Source organism: Alnus glutinosa, chromosome 4 (genome assembly GCF_958979055.1).
Source record: "Alnus glutinosa chromosome 4, dhAlnGlut1.1, whole genome shotgun sequence".
NCBI lineage: Eukaryota > Viridiplantae > Streptophyta > Magnoliopsida > Fagales > Betulaceae > Alnus > Alnus glutinosa.
This window is the reverse complement of record NC_084889.1, coordinates 10,499,157-10,523,275: the sequence shown is the minus strand read 5'-3', so window position 1 is coordinate 10,523,275 and position 24,119 is coordinate 10,499,157. Positions and strand designations below refer to the sequence as shown.

Here is a 24,119-nt window from a genome sequence, read left to right as displayed (position 1 = left end):
TTGAGAACTTACGCAACCACCTTTAATTCCAAATCTCCCAAGTAAGTCTTACACCGTTGCACCTCTTTCTCTCTCTCGTCATCTTCTATGAATGGCCTGACAGTGACAAAACTCAATGTTTTTCTGCTTTTTTTTTCTTTTTTTCTTTTTGCCTTCCTTCTTATCTCAATGTTCTTCCAACTTTTTTAACTTCATTGCAGCAAAAGAGAGACAAAGAGGCAAAGAACCTCAAGAAACAAAGAATAGAGAGATGGGGAGGGTGAAGCTTCAGATTAAGAGAATTGAAAATACCACAAATAGGCAGGTCACTTTCTCCAAAAGGAGAAACGGACTTATCAAAAAAGCTTATGAACTTTCTGTTCTCTGTGATGTTGATGTAGCTCTCATCATGTTTTCCCCGTCAGGAAGAGTCAGTCACTTTTCAGGAAATAAGAGGTCTGCTTAAGATATATATATTATATGGTTTAGATTTCCGCTTCTCTTATTATAATTGCCTAATAATCTCGATCATAAAATTTCTGTTCTCTGTGATGTTGATGTTTCTTTTCTCTCGTTGTTGTTGGTTTCTCTCTGAAATATTTTGTTTTCTACCATCAAATATATATCCACACATATATACAAACACACGCTTGTAAGAGAGAGAATAAAATATATATATATATATTTGATCTCTGATTATGTCCTCTTAGGTATGTGTAATCTAAATTATATTATATTCGTCCACTCAGTTTAAGTAAAACAATCTGGTTTTTTGGTTTGTTGAAGCATTGAAGAGATTCTGGCACGGTATGTTAATCATCCTGAGCATGAGCGAGGACGGTAAGGAGATCTTGGTTCTCAGATCGGTTTTTAAGCGGCTACAACTATGTTCTGTTGGTGTTAACGACGTTTTTTTTTCTTCTCTTTTCTTAAATTCTTCGATGGTTCTTTTCACGTTCCATGCAATTTCAAAGGCTGCACAACCAAGTGGTAAGCACTCTCTAAATATGCCCAGAAGAAGAAAATACAACAGCAATTTCTAAATAGTAAATATAAACCTTCAACAGGCGAGGCATGCATCTATTGCCTTCGTTTAAAGGCTGGCTGTGAATTTGTTTAAGATGACGAATCTAAACATATTTGCAGAATCTCCGAAGAGTTCTTGGTAAGCTAAAGGGGGAAGCAGATCGAACCTATAAAGAAGCCAGGTTTGCTTTTTCCCACAACCCCTTACTCCGATTTGGCTCAAGTGCTGTACAGTAATTTTTTTTAACAGTTTAGCAGACTTAGACGTACTGTAGTTTCTCAATGGTTCAGCATACTGTTGAAAAAAACTGTAATTTTTTTACTGCACCTAAGCTAAATCCGACTTTATCCCTAGTAGTACTGATGTTTAAGTTACGGTAATTGGTTTTTAACCTATTTTAATTTGTTACTGCTGTCCTGTGAAGCAGCCCAGCGAGTACTGATTCACAACTTGAGGTATTAAATGTATGAGAACTAATTTTCGTTGAGCAAATAATTGGTTGTCATCTTCATTCTTCACTGTTAAGAACAATTATACTCGGACAGGAGATTCAACAAGAAATCCTTAGCTGTAAATCCCAAATGGAAGATATGGAGAACCGACTAAGGTATCCACTTAATTTCATCTACCAATGCATATAAAACCCTAATTTCTGTAGTTGTAGATCATTGTTTATCTCTTCTTCCTGGTAGAATATTTGAAGGAGATCCTTTGGAAATCACAACATTGTACGAGGTTGAGTTTCGGGAGCAAATCCTTAAAGAAACTTTAAGACGTGTGCATTTGCGCAAGGTATAATTAAGATCCACAACCCACTTCCTTATATTTTTCTTCCATTTATATATATATATATATATATCCTAAAACTTCTGAGACATGATGGAACAGCAAGTTTTGGAGGAAAAGTATAATTCTTCTGGAGCACCGTCGACTTCAGAGGTATGTACGCGCGTAACTCAAATCATCATAGCATAAATAAGGAAAAGATGAAAAAGAATATGCAAAGAGATTTCGATTTTACACAAGGTGAATTAAAAACTACATATTTTGTGTATAGTTAGGAGTAAAAACTCTATGTAATTTCCTTGCCATTGTGATTAGGTACAAACGCCTTCAAAGCTGGATTGGCTTACTGAAAGAGACCCACAAGTCCAGATCCTGAATTTTTTGGATTCGAATGGCCTTCTTCCTCTGAGGTGCTTCGGTTGGATTTGGCAACAAAATCTTATTACATTGCTTCAATATGATATGATCGATCTCAAAACCCCTTTTTTTTTTCTTTTTTTTTTTTTCTTTTTCCTTTCAGAGGTCAGCCGCCACCTCGGACTCTTCTTCATCACCGACAAAATATTAATCTTGATGAACACATCAGCCCGAGAAGTGGTCTGGTGGATGACAATAATGTGCACCGTCCTGATTTCGGACAACCTATTGACGTCAACTTGTCATCGTGGACTGAAATTTATCTGACAGGTACTTAGGCCCTTTTTGGTAAACGGATATTTTTTCTTTGTTAATTTTTTAATAGTATTGAAATGGGACTGGCGTGATATAAAATAGTAAAAAGTTTGAAAAAAATTTATGAAAAAGGGAAAATGTTTTGTTTTATAATGAATTTTTTTAATTGAATAGCAATAAAAAATGATTAATGTGATATAAAATGCGATAAATTAAAATAATTTGAAGTTAGCTCTTTTTTAGGAGAAGTGAAAAAAAAAAAAAAAAGAGAGAATAAGGGGGGCTTTACCAAAGGGAGCAGGTGCATTTGGATTCAGAATAGAATCTGATGTAAGACGGAATTTATTAATATTTTCGATGAAAACGAAAATAGAAAAGATGTTCAAAATAATACTGAAGCAGCACCGTTTAATTCGAGGCTTACCTATTCGCAGACAATGGAAATACAAAAGGAAAGACTTGATCGTCAAGCCAAGACTTTATGTTTTTTCTTTACTAGGACTAGATTTGCTAGTAGCTTTATTTCCTTCCTTACTATGATTGGATTTGTTTTATTTCTTTTCCTTTTAAAATAAGTTTTACTTTTACTACTAGAATAAGATTTACTATTGCTATTAGGAAATGTTTATTTTTACTACTAGGTATAGGTTTACTTTTTCCACAAGTATTTCTCTTCTATAAATAGGCTTGCTTATTATGTAAAACTCAGAATCAATGGAATTATTATAAAATCAAAGAATTCTCTCTCAAATACTCGGCAGAGTTTTATCTTTATTTTAGCCTGCGGGCTTGTTTTATCTTTTGGAGTAGAAGACGAAGACGCTTCTCCTTGCAGAATCGAAGACGCTGTTCCTTGATTAGTTACCTTAGTCTTCCGCTACGTCAGTTGGTATCAAAGCAGGCTTTATCCTGATCATGGCCAATCAACGCAACGGTGACAATCCCCCTAACGACACTGATCGTGACAGGGAGGCTCCTTGGAAAGCCAAATTCCAAGAGTTCCAGCAAACAATGCGACAAGAGATGCAACAAGAGATGCGCCAGATGCGAGAGATGATGGAGCGCATGCACATGGGTCCTAATCGTAATCATAGGGACAATGATGCCCATGATGACGATGGGATTAGAGTGAGGCCTATTCTTCACCGACAACTTGCACCCATAAACCGACCACCGGTCTATGAGGATCTTAGTGACGATGAAGACTTCGCTGAAGGGGTGTTCGGACAGAACGATGGAGTAGATCGACGAGGTGAAGGACGTAGGAGCGCCGGTCATGGCGGCGGCGCAGGCTTCAAAGGTTATGAGCGCGGTGGAGCTGGCCATATGGGGAATGTCTATGAAGGCGCTGGCCACCAGGATGCTTATGGAGAGCAACCCAGACGTCAGGATCACGGTAGGGAGGAATTCCATGAATACCGAATGAAGATTGATCTCCCATCATTCAATAGGCATCTTCAAATTGAAGATTTCCTAGATTGGGTGACAGGGGTAGAGAGGTTCTTTGATTACATGAATATTCGCGAGGATCGCAAGGTGAAATTAGTGGCATACAAATTCAAGGGAGGAGCTTCTGCTTGGTGGGAGAAATTACAGATTTCTTGTGCCCGACAAGGGAAGGGACCGGTAACTTCATGGTTGAAGATGAAGCGGCTACTCAAAGCACGGTTTTTACCACCGGATTTTGAGCAACGACTATTCTAGCAATACCAAGAATGTCGACAAGGAGGTCGAACCATCCAGGCGTATGTTGATGATTTCTATCGCCTATCCACCCGGAATGATCTCATGGAGACAGAAGATCAACAAGTTGCAAGGTTTATTGGTGGACTACGTGTAGCAATACAAGATAAAGTCTCTATGCATCCTGTCTTTACTTTGAACGAGGCAGTTAGCTTGGCAACTCGAGCCGAGAAGCAATTGGAGCGGCCTAGAGCACCAACTTGGGAGCGAAACCCGAGCGATACAAGGTCGGGGAAAGCAATCTCTAGTTCCGACGGTCACACCAAGTCAACCAGTGACTTCCACGGGAAAAGGAGCCAGTAACTGTTCAAACATCCCGAGACAACCATCCAACAATCCGTACGCACGGCCCAGTCCAGACAAGTGTTTCAAATGCAACCAACCAGGACATAGATCTCATCAATGTCCCCGGAGACAAATGGTAAACTTGATCGAACCTAAGCCAAAAGAAGGATCCGAGCATGGAGATGATGATACACCCGAATATGAGGAAGAGGAGTTGGCTGACGCTGATGAGGGAATCCCACTTTCCCGATCCTTAGTAATTCAACGTTTGCTCTTGACCCCAAGGCAAGAAGATCAATCCCAAAGGCACAAGATTTTTCGTACTCGCTACACAGTCAACCAAAGGGTATGTGATGTGATTATTGATGGTGGTAGTGGGGAGAATGTAGTGTCAAAGGAGATGGTATCGAAGTTGGGTTTGAAAACTGAGAAGCACCCTGCTCCATACAAGATCGGATGGATCAAGCGAGGAACCGAGACACTAGTAACCGAGAGAAGTCGTTTCACATTCTCAATCGGTAAACATTACTCAGATTTTATTTTACAGTAAAAAAGTGGAGTTGCTGTTAGAGAAACAACATGTGCAACCACAACCATTGGTTCCAACTACTATACCAGTGGAAGAATATCCACCACAAGCGCAGCCCATCACGATCACTACAGAAATAAATGACAATGGTGATTCCTTTGAAGAAGACAATCAAGTTGAAGGTGACATCAAGAAAAAAATATTTGGAGAAATTATTATGGAAGGAGACGAAAATGAAAAGTCGTGTCTTGGCACTATCTATGTTGATTTCTCCAAATATCTTTCTCCGGAAGAGCCGCACGCTATCTATGTAGATTTTTCCAAATATCTTTCTCCGGAAGAGCCGTGTGTGACATATCGCAAAGAAAACTCAAGGACGAGTTTTTTTCAAGTGGGGGTGTCTGATGTAGGACGGAATTTATTAATATTTTTAATGAAAACGAAAATAGAAAAGATGTTCAAAATAATACTAAAGCAGCACCGTTTAATTCAAGGCTTACCTATTCGCAGACAATGGAAATACAAAAGGAAAGACTTGATCGTCAAGCCAAGACTTTATGTTTTTTCTTTACTAGGACTAGATTTGCTAGTAGCTTTATTTCCTTCCTTACTAGGATTGGATTTGTTTTATTTCTTTTCCTTTTAGAATAAGTTTTACTTTTATTACTAGAATAAGGTTTACTATTGCTATTAGGAAAGGTTTACTTTTACTACTAGGGATAGGTTTACTTTTTCCACAAGTATTTCTCTTCTATAAATAGGCTTACTTATTATGTAAAATTCAGAATCAATGGAATTGTTATAAAATTAAAGAATTCTCTCTCAAATACTCTGCAGAGTTTTATCTTTATTTTAGCCTGCGGGCTTGTTTTATCTTTTGGGGTAGAAGATGAAGACGCTTCTCCTTGCAGAATCGAAGACGCTGTTCTTTGATTAGTTACCTTAGTCTTCTACTACGTCAGAATCCTTATTCTATTTTGGGTTTTTTTTAAAACTTATCCACCTGTAAAAAAACTCGAATTCCACCCGAATTTAGTCTCAATTTAAGACTGACACTCTAATTTGATGACCAGAGGTGGCCGGGGGTGCATGGTGCGCGGCCACCCCCGGCAGGGGTGGCTACTCTATTGTTTTTTTTAAAAAAAATAATAATTTTGATTATGTTTTTTTTTTTTAAAAAAAAAAAAAGGTTTTATTTATTTATTTTTTAATTAAACAATCAATATTTAAATCAATATATAATAAATAATTATTATTTAAAGGGTTAAATAGCTTATACCCTTGTGCTTTACGACCTTTATTTTTTGCCCCCTCAGTTTTCTTTTTTACCAAATTTGGTACCTGTGGTATGGGAAAAGATGGAAATGGTACCTCTGTCTAATTTCCCGTCCAAAACTAAGGTCTATTCATGTCCTACAGGTGTCGACATGCATACGCGACACCTGTCCTCGTGGTATACTTCAACGCTGACGTGGCTATCATTTATTATTATTATTATTATTTTAATGATTTCTTAAAAAAAAAATAAATAAAATAATAATAATAATAATTCTAGGGTGGCCCAGCCACCCCCTTTGGGCCACATGCCACCCCCATTTTGGCCAAGGGGGTGGCTTAGCCACCCTTAAGGCCATTTTTTGGGGTGGCCAAAACCACCCCCATTTGGTTTGGGGGTGGCCGGCCACCCCTGTGTGGCTCAAAAGCCACCGCTAGAATTTTTATTTTTAAAAAATAAAAAAAACTTAAAATTGAAAACCACAATTTTTTTTTCCAATATATATCCTTGTGGTTTTAATAAGTACCAAAAATGGTACTTTAGTTTTGTAATTATATCACAAATGGTACTTTATACACAAATAATATTTGGTATGCCTGTTTTGAACCAAAAGTAATATGTATGCCTATCGTGTATCAAAATAACATGTTAACAAGAATTGAACCCTTCATAAAATAAAATAAAAGAAAGAAAAAAAAAAACAAAAAAACAAAACAAAACACAATTAGCCATATGTAACAATTGGAAACACAAAATTATATGCGTGACCAATTGATATAATCCAAAAAAATGACCAAATGTTTGTTACTTAAACACAATTTTTTTTTCCAATATATACCCTTGTGGTTTTATAAATTTCATGATGTGCCTCCTGTGATTTGAATAAATATCAGAAATGGTACTTTGAGGGTAGCTTCCCTTGACCAAAATGAGGGTGGCAACCACCCTAGATTTTATATATATATATATATAAGAAATCATTAAAATTAAAATTAAAAAAAAAAAAAAAAAAAAGGTAGCCACGTCAACGCTGAGGTGTGCCACGGGGACAGGTGTCGCGTATGTACGCCGACACCTGTAGGATGACATAGCTGGACATTAGTTTTGGATGGAAAAATGGACGGATGTACCATTTTCATCTTTTTCCATACTGTAGATACCATCTATGATAAAAAGTAAAATTCAGAGGACAAAAAATAAAGGTCGCAAACCACATGGGCAATAAGGTATTTAACCCTTATTTAAATCATTATTCCACACAACTTTTCACAATACCAATCATTATACACAACTTTTCAAACTTCCAATCATTTCTTACTATTAAAAAATAATTTTTTTCAATCTCAAAAATTCAACACCTAAACATATTTCTTTGCCTCGAAATTCACAAAGAGAATAAAAATTCAATTCTAATTTCAAAAATTCAACACCCAAACAAACCAATCTCTGCCTGCAATAACATTGAGAGAAAAGATAATTGTCCTGTCATATGAGACAACTTCACTGTATTTAATTAGGATGCTGTAAGTAAGCATATATCTGCGAACCAAGACTGGCAAACAACGGGAAAAGTGAGAACATATTGTTTCTACTCCCCTTTTATGCAACTGTCATCCTTAGCGTTATTTTAAAGTAAATCATATATATGCATATATCTTATAGATATAAACATCCGTCTTTTTAAGACTAGACCAAAAAGAATATAGGGTCGACCTTCAATATGGCCTATAAAACAATTTGAAAAATGTATGATTTGATTATATATTTCTACACACTCGATCGTTCAGAATACAAGTCTCATGCAAATTAAATACATGCATGAGGGTACAACGTTTGTTTAGGGAAGAACTTTGGTTTTCGGAAGTCATTTATTGTTGGGCAAATCTTCCTATTTCTGGTACTGTCAACAATTGGGTAGGGGAGTCGCCTTGTATATTGTTGGTGGAGATCATGCACGGGATTAATTGTCTCAATATGCCCCTCTCAAGTTCAACATCAGACGTTGAGTTTGGACTAAAGAGAAGAGAGCTTGGTAGCGACCAACGGCTAGGTGAGGCCGGATATCAGCGGGTTGATCACGACCAAAAATAAACTTGACAGGTAGATCACCTGAAGCAACCTTTTCGCGGAAAAAATGATAATGATGGCAACATGCTTTGTACGAGCATGAAACATTGGATTAATAGAAAGATGGGCACTGCTACGGAGTAGCAAAATTTCCGGATGAATTCCGGAAATTTTGCTACACTCAAGTATTACCCTAGAAAGATAAGTAGCACCATTATTACCATGCCAAAACACAGGAGGATGAAGAAGAAACACTCCCAATTCGTTGAGTAAATTTTGCAACCATATTAATTGTGACATCCTACATCACCTGGGAATGGGGATCGATGTACCTATATATATAAACACACTTGTTGATACAACGCGTTTTAAAGCTGTGATGGTTATAAACCTATCAGAATTCTGCAGTTAAGCGTGCTTCTACGAAAGTAGTACCAGGATGAGTGACCTCCTGGGAAGTCTGGTTTAGGGGAGCCAAAAGCGAACAATTAATATTGTGTCATTGGGGGTGGGTCGTTACAAATGGTATCAAAGCCATTGTCCAGCTTGAGATGAGGGGAGCATGCACAAGTCCATGAGAGTCGCTAGCGGGCACTCGCTGGGACGCCAAGAATGGGGTGATCCCTTGAGGATCGCCAGCGGGGACGCTGGGTCCCAATAAGGGGTGATTGTGACGTCCTACATCGCCTGAAAATTGGGATTTACTTATATGTATAAACGCACCATTTTTGACACAATACTTTTCAAAGTTGTGATAGCCATGAATCTATCAGAACTCCGCAGTTAAGCGTGCTTCTGTGAGAGTATTACCAAGATGGGTGACCTCCTGAAAAGTCTAGTTTGGAAGAGCCAAAAGCGGACAATATTGTGTTATTGAGGTCTGCGAGAGTAGTATCAGGATGTGTGACCTCTTGGAAAGTCTGGTTTGAAGGAGCCAAAAACGGACAATATTGTGTTATTGAGGGTGGATTGTTACATTAATTAAGCTAGATCTTGCAACGATAGACTGCTTTTTAGAGTTTCATGAAATCAAGTTGGGGCCAAGAAAAACAAGCTAGATGCCATAGAATTGGATATGAAAAAGCATGTAATGCTATAGAATTGGATTGGCGAATGAGCAAACCAAAATGCAAAGCCTACTCAAGATAGCGAAGACTGCGTTTGATGTATAATAGTCCAAAGAAAATTGTAGGGCAGTGCATGAAATGAAAGACTTTGTTGACTGCAAATGAGAGATTAGGTGAGTGATCAAAACATACTGAAGGGCCTTAACTACACACTGATACAAGGTTGCATCATTAAAGGCATCACCATCAAAGAGGGAAAGATTATGAGCAGAGGCCATGGGAGAAGAAACTGACTTAGCTTCCATATGTAGCGTTGTTGAGAGAGCAAGAGACCACTAGAAAGATGGTGTGTTTCAATGCCAAGAAAATTCTGATTTATAAAACATTGTGTTTGATGTGCATGCAATACTACTAATTCGTTCTTGTTTTTCTTCCATTGTGTTTGATGTGCATGAGATGCATATTTGTTTCCAACAAACTATTTGACAAAAAACAATACGGTGCATGTTTCGTTGTTGACTGATCGAAAATGTTTTACAGTTACTCAAGTTTTCTAAACATAGGCAAACACCAAAGAACACTGAAAATGATTATTGGAGCTCTAATTATTATAACTTTAACTAATAGTTTTGGATTAATAACATATATATGGCTAACACTGCCTTAGGTAATGACAAATGGTATCATAGTCAACCTAGCTAGCAACACTATACCGCATTAGGGCACTACAACATTACGAATGGAATCATAGTCAACCTAGCTAGCAACACTATACAGCGTTAGGGCATTACAACATTACGTGACTTCTAACCGAGACGTAAAAAATTTGAATGGGAAAGGTTTTGGCACCCCAAAATGTTAAATCTTACATTAGATGGGTCAATTGTGAATGTATTTTACGAGTCGTAAGTCTTTAGTTCTTTGTAAAGGTGAAACTAGATATATAAGTGATTTTAGGGGTGTAATTTTGGACCAGTTATAACCGACCGGAAAACCGGCTCCAGGTAACCGCGTACTCGAAGCTGGAGCCGGTTATTAATTTTTTAGACACCCGGTTATAACTGGATAACCGACTTCGAGGGTATATATATAATATATTATTCTTGAATGGGCCTATAATATATATATATATATATATTGTACATGGGCTTTTTGTTTGGGCTAGGCAAAAGACCGGTCTGGAAGATTGGTTTACAGGTCCAATATCTAGAGAGTGCTTTAACTGTTTTTTTTTTTTTTTTTTGAAGTCAAGTGCTTTCCCTGCTTTGGTGTCTTGCGAATATATATAATTATATTTTAAATAATATAAAATAGCTTCCACTTGAAGCCTTCCAGCCTCTTCTTCCATTCCAGCGCATTCGTTAGCTCTTCCTTCTCCTTCACTTCACATATCCTTCTGTCACACACACACACACACACACACACACACACACGTCGCCAAGGTCGCACGCCTGGAGCCTAGAGCCTAGAGCCTAGAGCCTTCCACACCGTTATTGAAGAAGTTCTAAGGAGCTAAGGTTCTGTAAAGAAACTAAGAAAATGGGAAAATCGAAGGAAAGCGGACCTGAAAGACGCTTAGGGCGACGAACTGCTCGAGCTTGGCGGTGAGCTGGTGCCAGAGCTTGCACTGGTGCAGATCTGCAAGCTCCGGGTGCGCGGTGCGCAGCGTCTCCAGGTACTGCAGCGGCGCAGCCATGTCTGCGAGTTTGAGAGAGAGAGAGCTGAACAGCCGGTTTCTATTTCGCTCCATGGACGGTGGATCCGATTCGTGAGTTATTTATTTTGTCATTTTATTTTTTTCTTTTGGGATTTTGAATTAGTGTTGTTTTTGGCAAATTTGGAGCTGATTCGTTTAATTGTTGCACCGTCTCTGGATGTATTGGATCCGATTCGTGAGTTATTTATTTTGTCAAATTCTTTTTTTCTTTTGGGATTTTGAATTATTGTGTTGTTTTTGGCACATTTGGAGCTGATTCGTTTAATTGTTGCACCGTCTCTGAATGTGTTGTTTTTCTGATTTTCTTTCATTGAGAAAATTTTCCTTTTTTTTTTTTCTTCAAGTAACCAGTCTGAATAACCGGTTTTACCCTGGATAACTGTGTAAGCTTTGGTTAACCGGGGTCCCCGGTTTCGGAGCTGGTTTACTAATTTTCAATAACCGAGACCTTGGAGCTGCTCCTGGTTATTGGCCAATAACCGAGAACCGGTTCCTGATTTATATCCCTAAATGATTCTTGAGAGATTTAATTGTAACTTTGACTAGTTCTTATAAAATAATAGAACAAATGTGGCTAGCGCTTCTGTTAGTCATGACAAATGATATTAGAACCAACCTAGTAATATTATATGTCACAAGCTAGGGCATTCCATGAGAAAGTTAGACATGGAGAATTGGAGTATGGAAGATTGTGACATTTTGAAATGTCAAGTCCTACATTAGGTGGGTGAATAGATTATAAAAGTATCGGTGTATGGGTGCTAAGTCCAATTGTAACTTTGACTAGTCCTTTTAAAATAATAATTCAGATGTAACTAGCGCTCTCCTTACAGCATGACATCCATAGTGTTTCATTTTAAATGCTTTGAAAGAGTACATTTGAACAATGGTCTTCGCCGTATACATTTGGGTCATGGTGGAAGTAAGGTACGAACGGGCTTTAAACAGACACTCCTCACGTGACACCCAGAAAGTAAAGTCCAGATTAGGTGGGTAGACTGTGAAGGTTTTGACTAGGTACTAAGTTCCATATTAATTCTTTATTGCGTGAAACTAGGTTATATAAGTGACTCTAGGAGCGTCAATAATAAATTTGACTTGTCCTTTTGAAGTAATAACGCAAATGTAGTTAACACTCTTCTTAGTTCGGGACATCCAAATGTTTCGTTTGAAATGCGTTGAAAGTGACATTTGAACAAGGGTCTTCCCCATAGCTGCATTTAATTAAAGCGTGTTAGCTAAAACAACGTTTGAATGGGATTTAAACACTCTTCGTATGGCACTCAGAAAGTTAAGCTCATGTAGGTGGGTGGATTATAAGATGATGACTGAGTGCTAATTAAGTCTCATATATTTCTTGTTATGTGAAATTTGGTTATATAAGTGACTCAATGAAACTCCAATTGTAACTTTAATTAATTAGTTCTTTTAAGAAATATATAACACTAATGTGGCTAGCGCTTTATTTAAATCGTGACATTCCAATCTCTTATTTTGCCTTATATATATATATATATATATATATATATATATCGGTGAAAGAACTTCTAATCTTTGGCTACGAATTCTGCATTGATAGACTAGTGAAGTACCAATAATCTGTTAACATCCCAAAACGTACAACTATATTTGGACTATATATATCTCACAATTATCTGCTAATCATAAGTTGATATATATAGTAGAATTTATCGATCCTGGTTTCGTAATTTTTCAAGAATTACTGCTGTTAATGATTGGTATTGACATTTTGGTATAAATATGTGGCAGGGAATGGAAACTTTCCAACTACACGTATATAGAGGATAAGCAGTACTCCTCGAACTATATATCTATCTAGCTCATATCACACCATCAACTATCTTGACACCCGATCAACATCAAAGATGATAAATATAATGTGCTCCCTGTTGCCAGCTTGTTCAATTAATAGCAAGGAAATTAGTATACATCTATCATCAATGTTTTGTTTATTCCTTTTCAGTTTGGATTGAAATCCCATTTTTGTCATTTAGTTGAATAAATTAATGGTAAGGTATTTAACATTCTCAATGTCTCATGCAACTGTTTACCCAAATATCAAGAAGATGGTGCATTCTCGTGTTAAAAAATTTGGTCCTCCATAACCGGCCATGACGGTATAAATGTATAATGCAATCGATTTCTATTGCGATCCTGTGTTTCACTAACCATCTGTATATAATTTTTTGGGCATTATATCTTTTTAAGTCGGTTTTTTAAGATTGAGTTTTACCTAAAGTATGTAACATTTGGTATCAAAGCCAAGTATCGATCATGTCACAGATTCAAGTCACAAAAAGGGCGACGACTTATGAGATGGAGTGAGCTGTTCTAGACGTCAACTGCGGAGCGTATAGTGATATGTTACGATTCTATATGTCTCACTAACCATGTGTATATATGATCGTATCATTTGACCGGATGACCATGCCATTGCCTCGTCAGCAGTGTGATAATGGTGCTAGTGTAAAGCCCAGCATTACTCTAGAATGAAGGACATAAAAGAGCATCACTCTTCAACCAATTCTCTCTAATAAACGACGTCATTTGGAGAGAACAACAATGATGTTTTTACAAAACCGTCCCCTATATTATTTTTCCTAATTGTGGCATTCTTCTTTAAAATGTTGCTATAAATTTCTAATATAGCGGTGTTTTATGCTTGACCACTGTTACATCACTCACGTACATCAGCAGTGAACATTAACTTCCTTGAATTGTCAGCACTTTTGCAATATTTCCCTAAAGTTCAATTCTCTCAATTTAGTGTATTCATCTTTCAATTGTTTGCAATGTCACCCATCCGTTAAGATTTTTTGTAAAGTCTTAACAGAGGGGTGCCAAAATTTCCAAAATCCCACAACTTGTTTTAGGAATAAAAAAATTGCAATGATTAAGGCGTTGATCAGGATTTAACAGTATTTATAAAAATATTCATACCTCAATCTTTGCAAAATAAAGTTTATATATATATATATATGAGGGCTATTTTGGGAATTGTTATGGGATTTAAGGAAAAATTCTAACGGAAACGTAACATTGCAAACAATTGAAATATGAATACACTAAATTGAGAGAAATTGAATTTTAGAGAGAGACATTGCAAAAAAGGTGAGAATTTCAGTGGATTAAGTGAAATTTCTCCAAAGTATTAATTTTTACATGCCACAGTTTTTTTTGACAGCTCCAGTGTTTTGATTGGCCTTCTTTTTGGTAAACAATAAATTTACAATATTTTTTATTGAGAAGTGTACTACACTTACAGTATGTAAAGTGCGCAAGGAATTTTATAGAATAAGCAAGGAAAGTTGACTAAGGCTTTTACTGAATAGTACAAAATATTGAATTGAAAGAGCATTTAGAGAAGCTCGGTCTTCTGGACACAAGCAAGGACTTTAGGATTTTCTTTCTTACCTCATTGACTTCTGATGCCTACTATTTATAGACTTACCATTCAAGTGCTAGATCCAATTGAATGGCCAGCTCACATATTCCCTCAACAGCAGAATATTTCCCCCAAGTGAATAAACACAACAACCCAAAACAGACTAGCTAAAATAACAAAAAGCAAAACGACAACCACAAAGGCTAAAATGCAGAGTTCTAGAATACTCTGCCACATCACTACCAAAATACCCCCAAATCCCTAATTGCAATACACAATCAAATCCCCAATTATTGTAACCCTAATTTCCCAATTACCGTAGCCCTAATTCCCCAATTGCCCAATTGAGTCCACAACAATGCCTCCCTCTGAAAGCACCTTGTCCGCAAGGATCGGGTATTGAGCCCGCAACTTCCAAGCCTTCTCCCAGGTGTCTTCTTCTGACAGGGTGCCGGACCAATGGACTAGGAGCTCAGTAATAGAGTGGCCACGCCACTTAACTGTACAGAATTGCCTCTGGTTCTGGGCGGAGCTCGCCATTCAAGTCAACTGAGGGGAGAGTGGGCAAGGGAGCTGAGTGTTGGCCGAGCTGCTTCTTCAAACAAGACACACGGAACACCGGGTGAAGGCGAGCTGCCTCAGGGAGGTCCAATTTGTAAGCGACAGACCCAAGAGAACCTGAGCAACCCGAACTTTTGACCCGCTGAACCGTGTGGAAGACCCGGTCCTCAAGGAACGATTTTCCGGCGAGTTTTCTGGTGGTCCAGTAGCGATTTCCGGTGGATTTTCTAGGAAAATGCTCTAGGTAATTTCTTGTTAATTCCTAGTTGCTAATTTTGTTGATTATGTGTTGATTAAAAAGTAGGTTAGTCTTGATTAGATTATTGATAAATTATCCATGTTGTTTTAGGGATGATTTTATGATTTTGGGGGGGTTTTCAATTGATTGTGATTTGCTGTGTGTGTTCTGGTTGGCCGTGTACTGTGGCCGGTTGTGTGTTGGCAGTGGGGTGATTTTAGTTGTGGCTTTGGTAGGGAATTTCTAAGATTTTGTGGGTCTTGGCCGAATCTGTAAAGACCAAGAAAAATAATAAGGTATTTAGCATTTAATGATTTATATTTTTAAATAAGATGAGATTAATAATTAGGTTTTCAGTGATAATATTTGTGTTATCTAAAATAAAATGAGTTTAGGATAAAACAATAAAATAAGATAGGGTAATAGTGCAATTTAGAAAGGTTAAAGGCTAGTATTAAAATAAGACAAAGGCTTTGTCTTATCCATAGCCATGTGTGTGGCTATGGTTACTTTGGGGAGATATTTTTCTCCCATCAAACCCCACTTACCAGCCCACACCTTTCATTCCTTTTCTTTCTTCCTTTTCATATTTTCTTTATTTCTCCTTCTCTCTCACGCATACAGCCCACTCTCTCTTTTCTTTTCCTCTTCATTTCTTTTCTTCTCCTCTCCTCTTTGTAGCAGCACGATCTCCATCTCCCTTCTCTTCCATTTTTCCTCTTCTCTTCAGCTCACACACACACACACCCGTGTGGTCACGAGAGACCCAGTCCGGATGATGCAGCTCGTGAGAGAGGGAGCTACCGAGAGGGTGAGACACTGAGATCGTGAGAGATGTAGGGACTTGCGGACCGGAGGAGAAGAAAACTGAGTTTTTGGTCCATGGGGGTTCGGTGTTTTGGAACAAAATGGTAAATCCCTAACCTTTTTTGGTACTTTGTTGTTACCTATTGTTTATAGAGCATAGAAATCAAGTGAATGGTAGTGGGTTCCGGTTTTTGAGAGATTATTGTTGATATTCCATCATACCCATTAGATTTATTGCTTGAAATCACATTAATTCGTGGAGTTTCTAGTTGAGTCCGAATTTAGGGTTTTGTTTGGAAATTTTGGGGTTTTTGTTATAATGTTGGGTTGGGGTTTGATTGGTATTGAATATTTTCTTAATATAGCCGAATGGAATGGTGTGGTGGTGATGGAATTTCCATTTGGTTTTATGAGGTTGAACCATGTTGGTTGTTAGTGTTCTTGAAGTTGAGTTTTGATGTGGTTTGACATTTTAATTTGATGGATGTTTTGGTAAAACCAACTCTTGTTGGATTGGTAGTTTTAGTTCTTTAATTTCATTAAATGAATGAGTTGTTTAGATTGAGAAATTCTGGAATTTCTTCTTGGGTTGGTTATTAATTGGGTTAATTGACTTGGTTTTGTGGGCTGGATTTATGTATGTGGTTCTTGATGATTTTGGGTTGATTTTTGGAAGGATTTTGGTTGGAATTCTAGATAGGTTTCCATGGGTTGGTGATTTTTAGTGGATGATGGGCTAATATGTGCTCCATGATATGCTTATGATGTTAAATATTTTAGGTGTTGATGAAGTTGAATTAATTAGAGATGTGTGGTTTTTATTTTTATAGGAGTTGGTTTTAGGCCTTTGATGCTTGTGGGTGTCTAGACCCTTGATTTGCAGTTAATTTTGAGGATCCTTGCTTTGTGGTAGATCTTGGTAAAAATTGGATTATGAGCATATATATCTTGGAAGTGAAGGGCGGTACTTGTTAGGAGATTTTAGTAGAAGTTATGGTTGATGGGATTATTTAAATTGGAGGTTAGTTATGGGAGCTTATGGCTAATGCTTTGAGGTAAAGTAAAAGAAGTTAGAAAAGGATTGAAATGTTTGAAGTTAAAAGTGTTTAGATCCTTATTATGTAAATGGCCAATACGATTGAAACTGAGAATATGTTATTGGGATGTCTAAAGGAAATAGTTAAAGAAAGAATAAAATTGTAAAGTGTAATAAGTGGTATGAATAGATCCACGTAAATAGCAAATTAAGCCTAAGTACAATGCTTGGCTTTGAGGTTAATGTATATGCCTCAAGCTTTAAGAATGTATATTATACTATGTGATCGTAAGTAGCTTAAAAAGTGCTATTAAATTAATATGTTGTATAAGGTTAAGGTTCTATAATCTAAACTATTTATATGGTTAGTAATTAAATAACTAATGCACTTATTCATCTATATTAAAAGTACTTAAGTTTATTACTGAATTAGGCTTATGTGGATAAACAAACCATAAGCTTAATGTCTAATAATGATAGTAAGGTAACTTGGTATCCAATTTACTTATCTACGGACACTAAGTAATTTAGTGTATTAATGGACTAGGTTTAAGTATTGTATATGTATACGGTTGTAATTGTCGGACCACAGGTTGTCCACTGTTTTATAGGTTTGGTATAGCTTGTGACGTTTGTGTCACATATTCTTTGTAAAGCTATAGTAGTTTGTAAATAATGTGTTAATAAGACTCATACAGATAGACGTTAAATGGCTCTTTGTGGTAATTAATTTGTAATAGATGTATAAGTTGTAATTTTCGCTGTTCAGATTTATGTTTTCCGCTGCATAGATAGATAGATGTTATACTCTGATTATCAGGTACATGTTATGGGGCATGTGCCATATGTTGGCTGAGCGACACGTAGTCGTGCCACTGCGATGACTCGTTTTACGTTTTGTATAAGAAAAAAAAAAAAAAAAAAAAAAAACGGGTCGTCACAGAATCTGTGGGTGTTGAAGCTTGGATTTATTTCCCCCGGTTATGGTTGATGATTTTTAGAATTGGGTTAAGTTTTGGGAAGAAATTTGGCGGATTGCTATGGCTTTTGTTAAATCTGAATCTAGGTTTTATGGTGAATTTATGGGTTGATAATTTTGATGAATGAGTTGTTGATGTTGGAGTTGGTCTCTTTGATTTTTGGATTATTGTTGGAATAGAGATTGTAATAATTATGATTAATGTTGTATGAATTTTAAGGGGTTGTTTTGATAAGTTAACCGATTAAGAATAGGGTTTATTTTAGAACTTAATTTGAAGGGTAGCTATGATTGATGGTTAGATTTCTTGTTATGCTTGTATGGGTATATTGATTCATGATTTGGTGTAAGGCTTGAGGTTGGTATATTTGAATTCTTTTGGTTAAAAGGGGCAGTCAATGGGCTGGTTTTGATGTTAGGAGTTCATGTTTGTGCTTTAAACTTCCTTTAGTAAACGGATATGTTATAAAAAGGATTATAACCTAATCTAATATGAGTTGTTAGGTTAATGTGTTAAGTAAGATTAGGGTCATATAACCTAAGTTACTTGGATGGCTAGGAACTAATAAAGATAGAAGTATTAAATGTATTAGTAATTGTATTTAAAGGATAAGAAACGAATTAAGACATAAACATAGAGTCTAAGGTTAATATCATATGGGACAACTATTATGATGTTAATTACTTAAATAACCCTAATTTTGTAAATATAAGCTAGTAAGCCTATAGAAACACATAAATACACTATGGATCCATTAGGTGACTATTTAGTAGATAACTCACCTATCCCTGTACCCAAATTATTTGAGTGCATCATCGGTTAGGTTTAAGAGTTGTATATGTATATGTATATATGTACATATATACATATGCATGCATACATGTTAAATATATATTGTTAACTTAGTAAATAAGCAACAAACCATTAATGGATTCACAATGGTAATGTGATGTAATAATAATATGTAGGCAAATAAAATAGTAAATGCATCTCCTAATTAATAAGCAAGATATAATAAGAACCTATAACCAATGATTAGCATAATAATAGTTTAGGATACCTAGCTAGCTTTAGAAGCGAGTGATGTGACGTGTGAGCACGCGAGTAGTCTATGTGTCATAGAGTATAGAGTTCAATAACATAGTCTAATGTTACCAATGTTTGCAGGATCGTGTCATAGTTGGAGACTTCAACGGGCTCTCCAATGTAGAGTTCAAGTCGTGAGTCTAATGCAGCCAAGGTGGGTATTCCACTCACTAAGAAAATATATATTTTTATATGTATTGGATTGATAAAAATATGTATATATTGTTTATGAAACCGAACCGACCATATGATGAAATGTATATGCTTTGAGATGATTTGATTAGTTTCGATTATGTTTAAACTATATCAATGATGTTTAAGAGATAGTGCAAGAGTGAAAAGTATTGAATAGATTTAAAGTGTTAAGTTCTGCGGTTGAGATTTAAATTATGCAAATTGTTTGAGAACATGTCATGTTGAAACTGTTTAGATTTTATAAAGAAACTAAGTTTTGAATGATTTCAAAGTGTTGGATAAAATGCTGGATTTGTTTAATTTTAAGAGGACGTGTGTAAAGACCAAGAAAAAATTAAATAGGAAATGTTGCAATTAATAAATAGAAAAGTAAAAGAAAATAAATAAATAAATATACATATATATAGGTGAGTGGCATTTTAGTAATTTTCCCTTCTCCCTTGGTTCACGCACTACCCCCCCCCCCCCTCTTATTCTTCTACTTTCTTCTTTCTTCTTCTATTCTTCTGCCATCTTCTCTGTTCTTCATTTCTTCTTCTTTCTTTTCTCTTCACCGAATGAGAGAGTGAGATCATGAGATTGAGAGAGTGGAGAGACAGAGAGATGAGACCGAGAGAGAACCGAGAGATGTGAGAGCCGAGAGATGTTGAGAGAGAGATGAGATCGGGAGAGTTGAGGAGTGATCGGAGCCCGATCCTCCGGTGGGTGGCGCCGTCGAGTCCAGAGGACGTCGGCGACGCGATCTCCGGTGAAGACCCATGGAAACCCGAAACCCATTGAACCCGAGAGAGAGACCCGCAACCCATGACCCGCTGAACCCGTGAGGAAGACCCGGTCCTCCAGGAGTGATTTTCCGGCGAGTTTTCCGGCGACTGCCAGTGGCGTTTTCCGGCGGATTTGTTGAGGAAAATCCCCAAGGTGTAAATCCTATAATTTTGTAGATTAATTGTTGATTGTTGAAATTAGGGTTTCATGATTTTATTTGGGGTTTTTCTACTGTTTGGCCGGTTGATTATGATTATTGTTGCAACATATGGGTTCGAATTTATGGTATGGGTTTTCATAGAATTGATTTGGGTTATCTTTGGAGTTTGATTTATAGGTTGAAATCTAGGGTTCATGTGGGGGTATTAGCCGAATTGGAGATGGATTTTGGGTCTTTGGTATTTGATTTATTTCCTCTGTTTTGGAAATTGAATGGCATAATATATGTACGTGATTCCTAATGATTTTGATGGAACCCGTGGGATGTAGAGGCTCAAAAGTGTCCTGTTTTGGGGGTTTATTTGAGTTGGTTTGTGATTTTGGTTATAGATGGCTATGATTATATGATATTTGTGTTGGATTAGTGATTTGAATCTTAAAAGGTTTTGTTGATCTCCTTGTTGTGATTGTGTGGAGTTTTGGTTGGTTCTCTTGGGGTCTTTGACTTCCTATTGTTTAATTGAGTGTTTTGATTATGTCTTGAGGCTTTTATTTAGTAAGAAGTTAGATTTGAACTTATAATGGATTGGTTGTGAGGACTTTACCTTAACTTGGGTATGTGGTTGTAGGAGGATATAGATTGCTAGTTATTTGATAAATTGTAGATGGTGGTGGTGTGATGGATGATTTGATGATGTCAATGGTTTATGTTTACTTGTTAGAGATTGAGTTTAATGTTGGATTGGAGTGATTGGTGTTTTGGGTTGACTTGGCAACTCTTAATTCCAATGAGTTTGATGTGAAGGTGGTTGTGGTTTTTAAGAATAGATTGTTGATGGTTGATTGAAGAAGAATTCGAAGTGGAATTGAGGTAGTGTTGTATTAGAGGACCAAAAGGTTGGAGTTGTTTTAATAATTAAGGCTCCTTTTGGCTAGGAGACTTTATGTGGATGAAGGTTTTAGTGTGGGTTGATCCTTTGACATGGTTGTGGCTATTGGAAATTGTTTGTGAACAAGTGAATGTTAAGAATGGTAATCTTAAATAGGAAATAAATATAGGGGTAATACAATGAATAAGCATCAAGATTGGACACAAGGTATAATATTGCAATACGAGTTGATAGTTTAGTTTGATTAAATCATTATGGTTACATAGTCTAGAGGATGCCTACATTTAGTTAAAAGGACAAAGTAGTAAATATAATAGTAATTGTATTTAATGGTTAAAGAAATGGAATAAATTACAAACCTAGAGCCTAAGAACAATACTTGGCTTTAGTTAATAAATATACTACCATATGTAATTGTAATCTGATCTAATGAGAATTACTAAATTAATATGATAATAAGGCAACTAAGTACCTAATCCACATACCCATGTATACTAAGTATTTTAGAGTATCATTGGTTAGGTTTAAGTGTTGTGTGTGTACATGTATATATGTATATGTACATATGCATATATATGAGTCCAAAATATATTGCTAACTTGGTAAATAAAACAAGCGGCCATAAAAAGGGTTATGAATAATAATGTTAAACAACAAAGATAAATGCACTAGTAAAAATAGTAAATGCATTGTGTAGTAATAAACAAGATAAGATGTGGACCTATAATCAATGATTGACCTAATAATAGTTTAAGGTACCTAGCTAGCTTTAGAAGCGAGTGACGTGACGCGTGAGCAAGCGGGTAGTTTCTGTGTCATAGAGTTTGGGTTCAATAGCATAGTCTAATGCTACCAATGTTTGCAGGATCGTGTTATAATTGGAGACTTCAATGGGTTCTCCAATGTAGAGTTCAAGTTGGAGTCCAATGCAGCCGAGGTGGGTATTCCACTCACTGAGAAAATATATATTTTTATATGTATTGGATTGATAAAAATATATATACTGTTTATGAAACTGAACCAACCATATGATGAAATGTATATGCTTTGAGATGATTTATTAGTTTCGATTATGTTTAAACTATATCAATGATGTTTAAGAGATAGTGCAAGAGTGAAAAGTATTGACTAGATTTAAAGTGTTAAGTTCTGCGGTTGAGATTTAAATTATGCAAATTGTTTGAGAACATGTCATGTTGAAACTGCGTAGATTTGATAAAGAAACTGAGTTTTGAATGTCTTCGAAATGATTGATAAAATGCTGGATTTGTTTAGTTTTAAAAGGACGTGATTTAACAACTGCATGATTTCAGCGTGACACAGTAGTGCAATATATACTGGTCAAGCACGGAACATTGAGCATGTAGTATAGAGCATACATACCAGCAGTATCAGTATATCAGTAGCATAACAGTATCAGCAGCATAACAGTATCAGTATCAGCAGTATCAGTATCAGCAGCATAACAGTATCAGCCCCAGTTCATGCATAGCATATATAGCATTGTTTTGTGAGAGAGGTTTTTATGCTATGAGTAGTTTTGCTAGACGTATTGATATACATAAGAGTCTTCATGAAAAAGATCTTATGTATATTTCTATCGGATAGTCATGTGTTAATATCATACATTGAACTTGAAAGTACATGGATACATGACTACCCAGGTGCGAGTAATGGCATGTCTATGAGTAGGAAGGTTGACTGTTCTTGTTCATCAGGAAAGACGTGTTAGCATGATTGAGTTTAACTCTAGTGCTCTCATGATCTACTGACGTCAAGGCACGAAGCTGGAATACGATTAGAGATGGTGTTGCGAGTGTTTTGTTGAAGGATGTTATCCTAGTACGGAAAAGTAAGATGCCATGTTCTTTGCTTAAGACCTATGTGTATACGTGATATCTGTGATGGAGTGATCGTGTGCACATATGTCCAAGCGACCGGTGAAAAGTATTATTATAGATGGGTCTATATGTAGAAACTTCCAAGGAGGGATGTCTGGAACTTCTACATGTTTTCACAGCTATATAGTATGTTTTAAATGATTTCTGAATAGTCGGTGTTTGCTGCATTAGCTGTTGGTAAATTGTGGCTAATATAGTGTTCGCACGACTAAAATAATATATAGGTTGGTTCTTTGTGAAAACTCAGTTAGTCTTATACCACTGAGGTCTTAGTATGAGGTATACTAAGGCGGTGAACTCATTATTTCACCTATGCGGATGTGGATACCACCACAACCGTGTAGATGATGTTTCTTTGGCTACAGGTACTTCGGTATAGTCGATGGGTCGGTAGCAGTGTGCTTGGGATATTATGACTGAAGCTCGCCGCGACAGTTGTAATTGTCGGACCACGGGTTGTCCACTATTTTATAGGTTTGGTATGGCTTGTGACGTTTGTGTCACTTATTCTTTGTTAAGCCATTATTGTTATAGTGTTAATAAGACTCAAACAGATAGATGTTAAATGGCTCTTTGTTGTAATTAATTTGTGATAGATGTATAAGTTGTAATTTCCGCTATTCAGATTTATGTTTTCCGCTGCATAGATAGATGTATGTTATACTCTGATTATCAGGTACATGTTATGGGGCATGTGCCATATGTTGGCTGAGCGACACGTAGTCGTGCCACTGCGATGACTCGTTTTACGTTTTATTTAAATAAAAAAAAAACGAGTCGTCACAACGTGATTTAACAACTGCATGATTTCAGCGTGATACAGTAGTGAAATATATACTGGTCAAGCACGGAACATTGAGCATGTAGTATAGAGCATACATACCAGCAGTATCAGTATATCAGCAACATAACAGTATCAGCAGCATATCAGTATCAACAGCATATCA

At 36.6% G+C, this 24,119-nt stretch overlaps 1 protein-coding gene and 1 long non-coding RNA gene across 2 annotated transcripts; both read left to right on the top strand.

Moving 5' to 3' along the window:
• Positions 1-211: 211 nt before the first annotated feature.
• Positions 212-1,804, top strand: LOC133865524 (agamous-like MADS-box protein AGL104). Its single transcript, XM_062301948.1, has 7 exons — positions 212-435; positions 766-819; positions 954-969; positions 1,126-1,187; positions 1,434-1,461; positions 1,552-1,613; positions 1,699-1,804. Exons 1-7 carry the CDS (start codon positions 251-253, stop codon positions 1,802-1,804), a joined length of 513 nt encoding a protein of 170 aa, XP_062157932.1. The 5' UTR covers positions 212-250.
• A 14,138-nt stretch (positions 1,805-15,942) lies between these two features.
• LOC133866973 (uncharacterized) lies at positions 15,943-23,816 on the top strand. Its single transcript, XR_009899958.1, has 3 exons — positions 15,943-16,264; positions 22,137-22,208; positions 23,517-23,816. It is a non-coding gene; the product is annotated as an uncharacterized LOC133866973 (long non-coding RNA).
• The last annotated feature ends 303 nt before the right edge of the window (positions 23,817-24,119 follow it).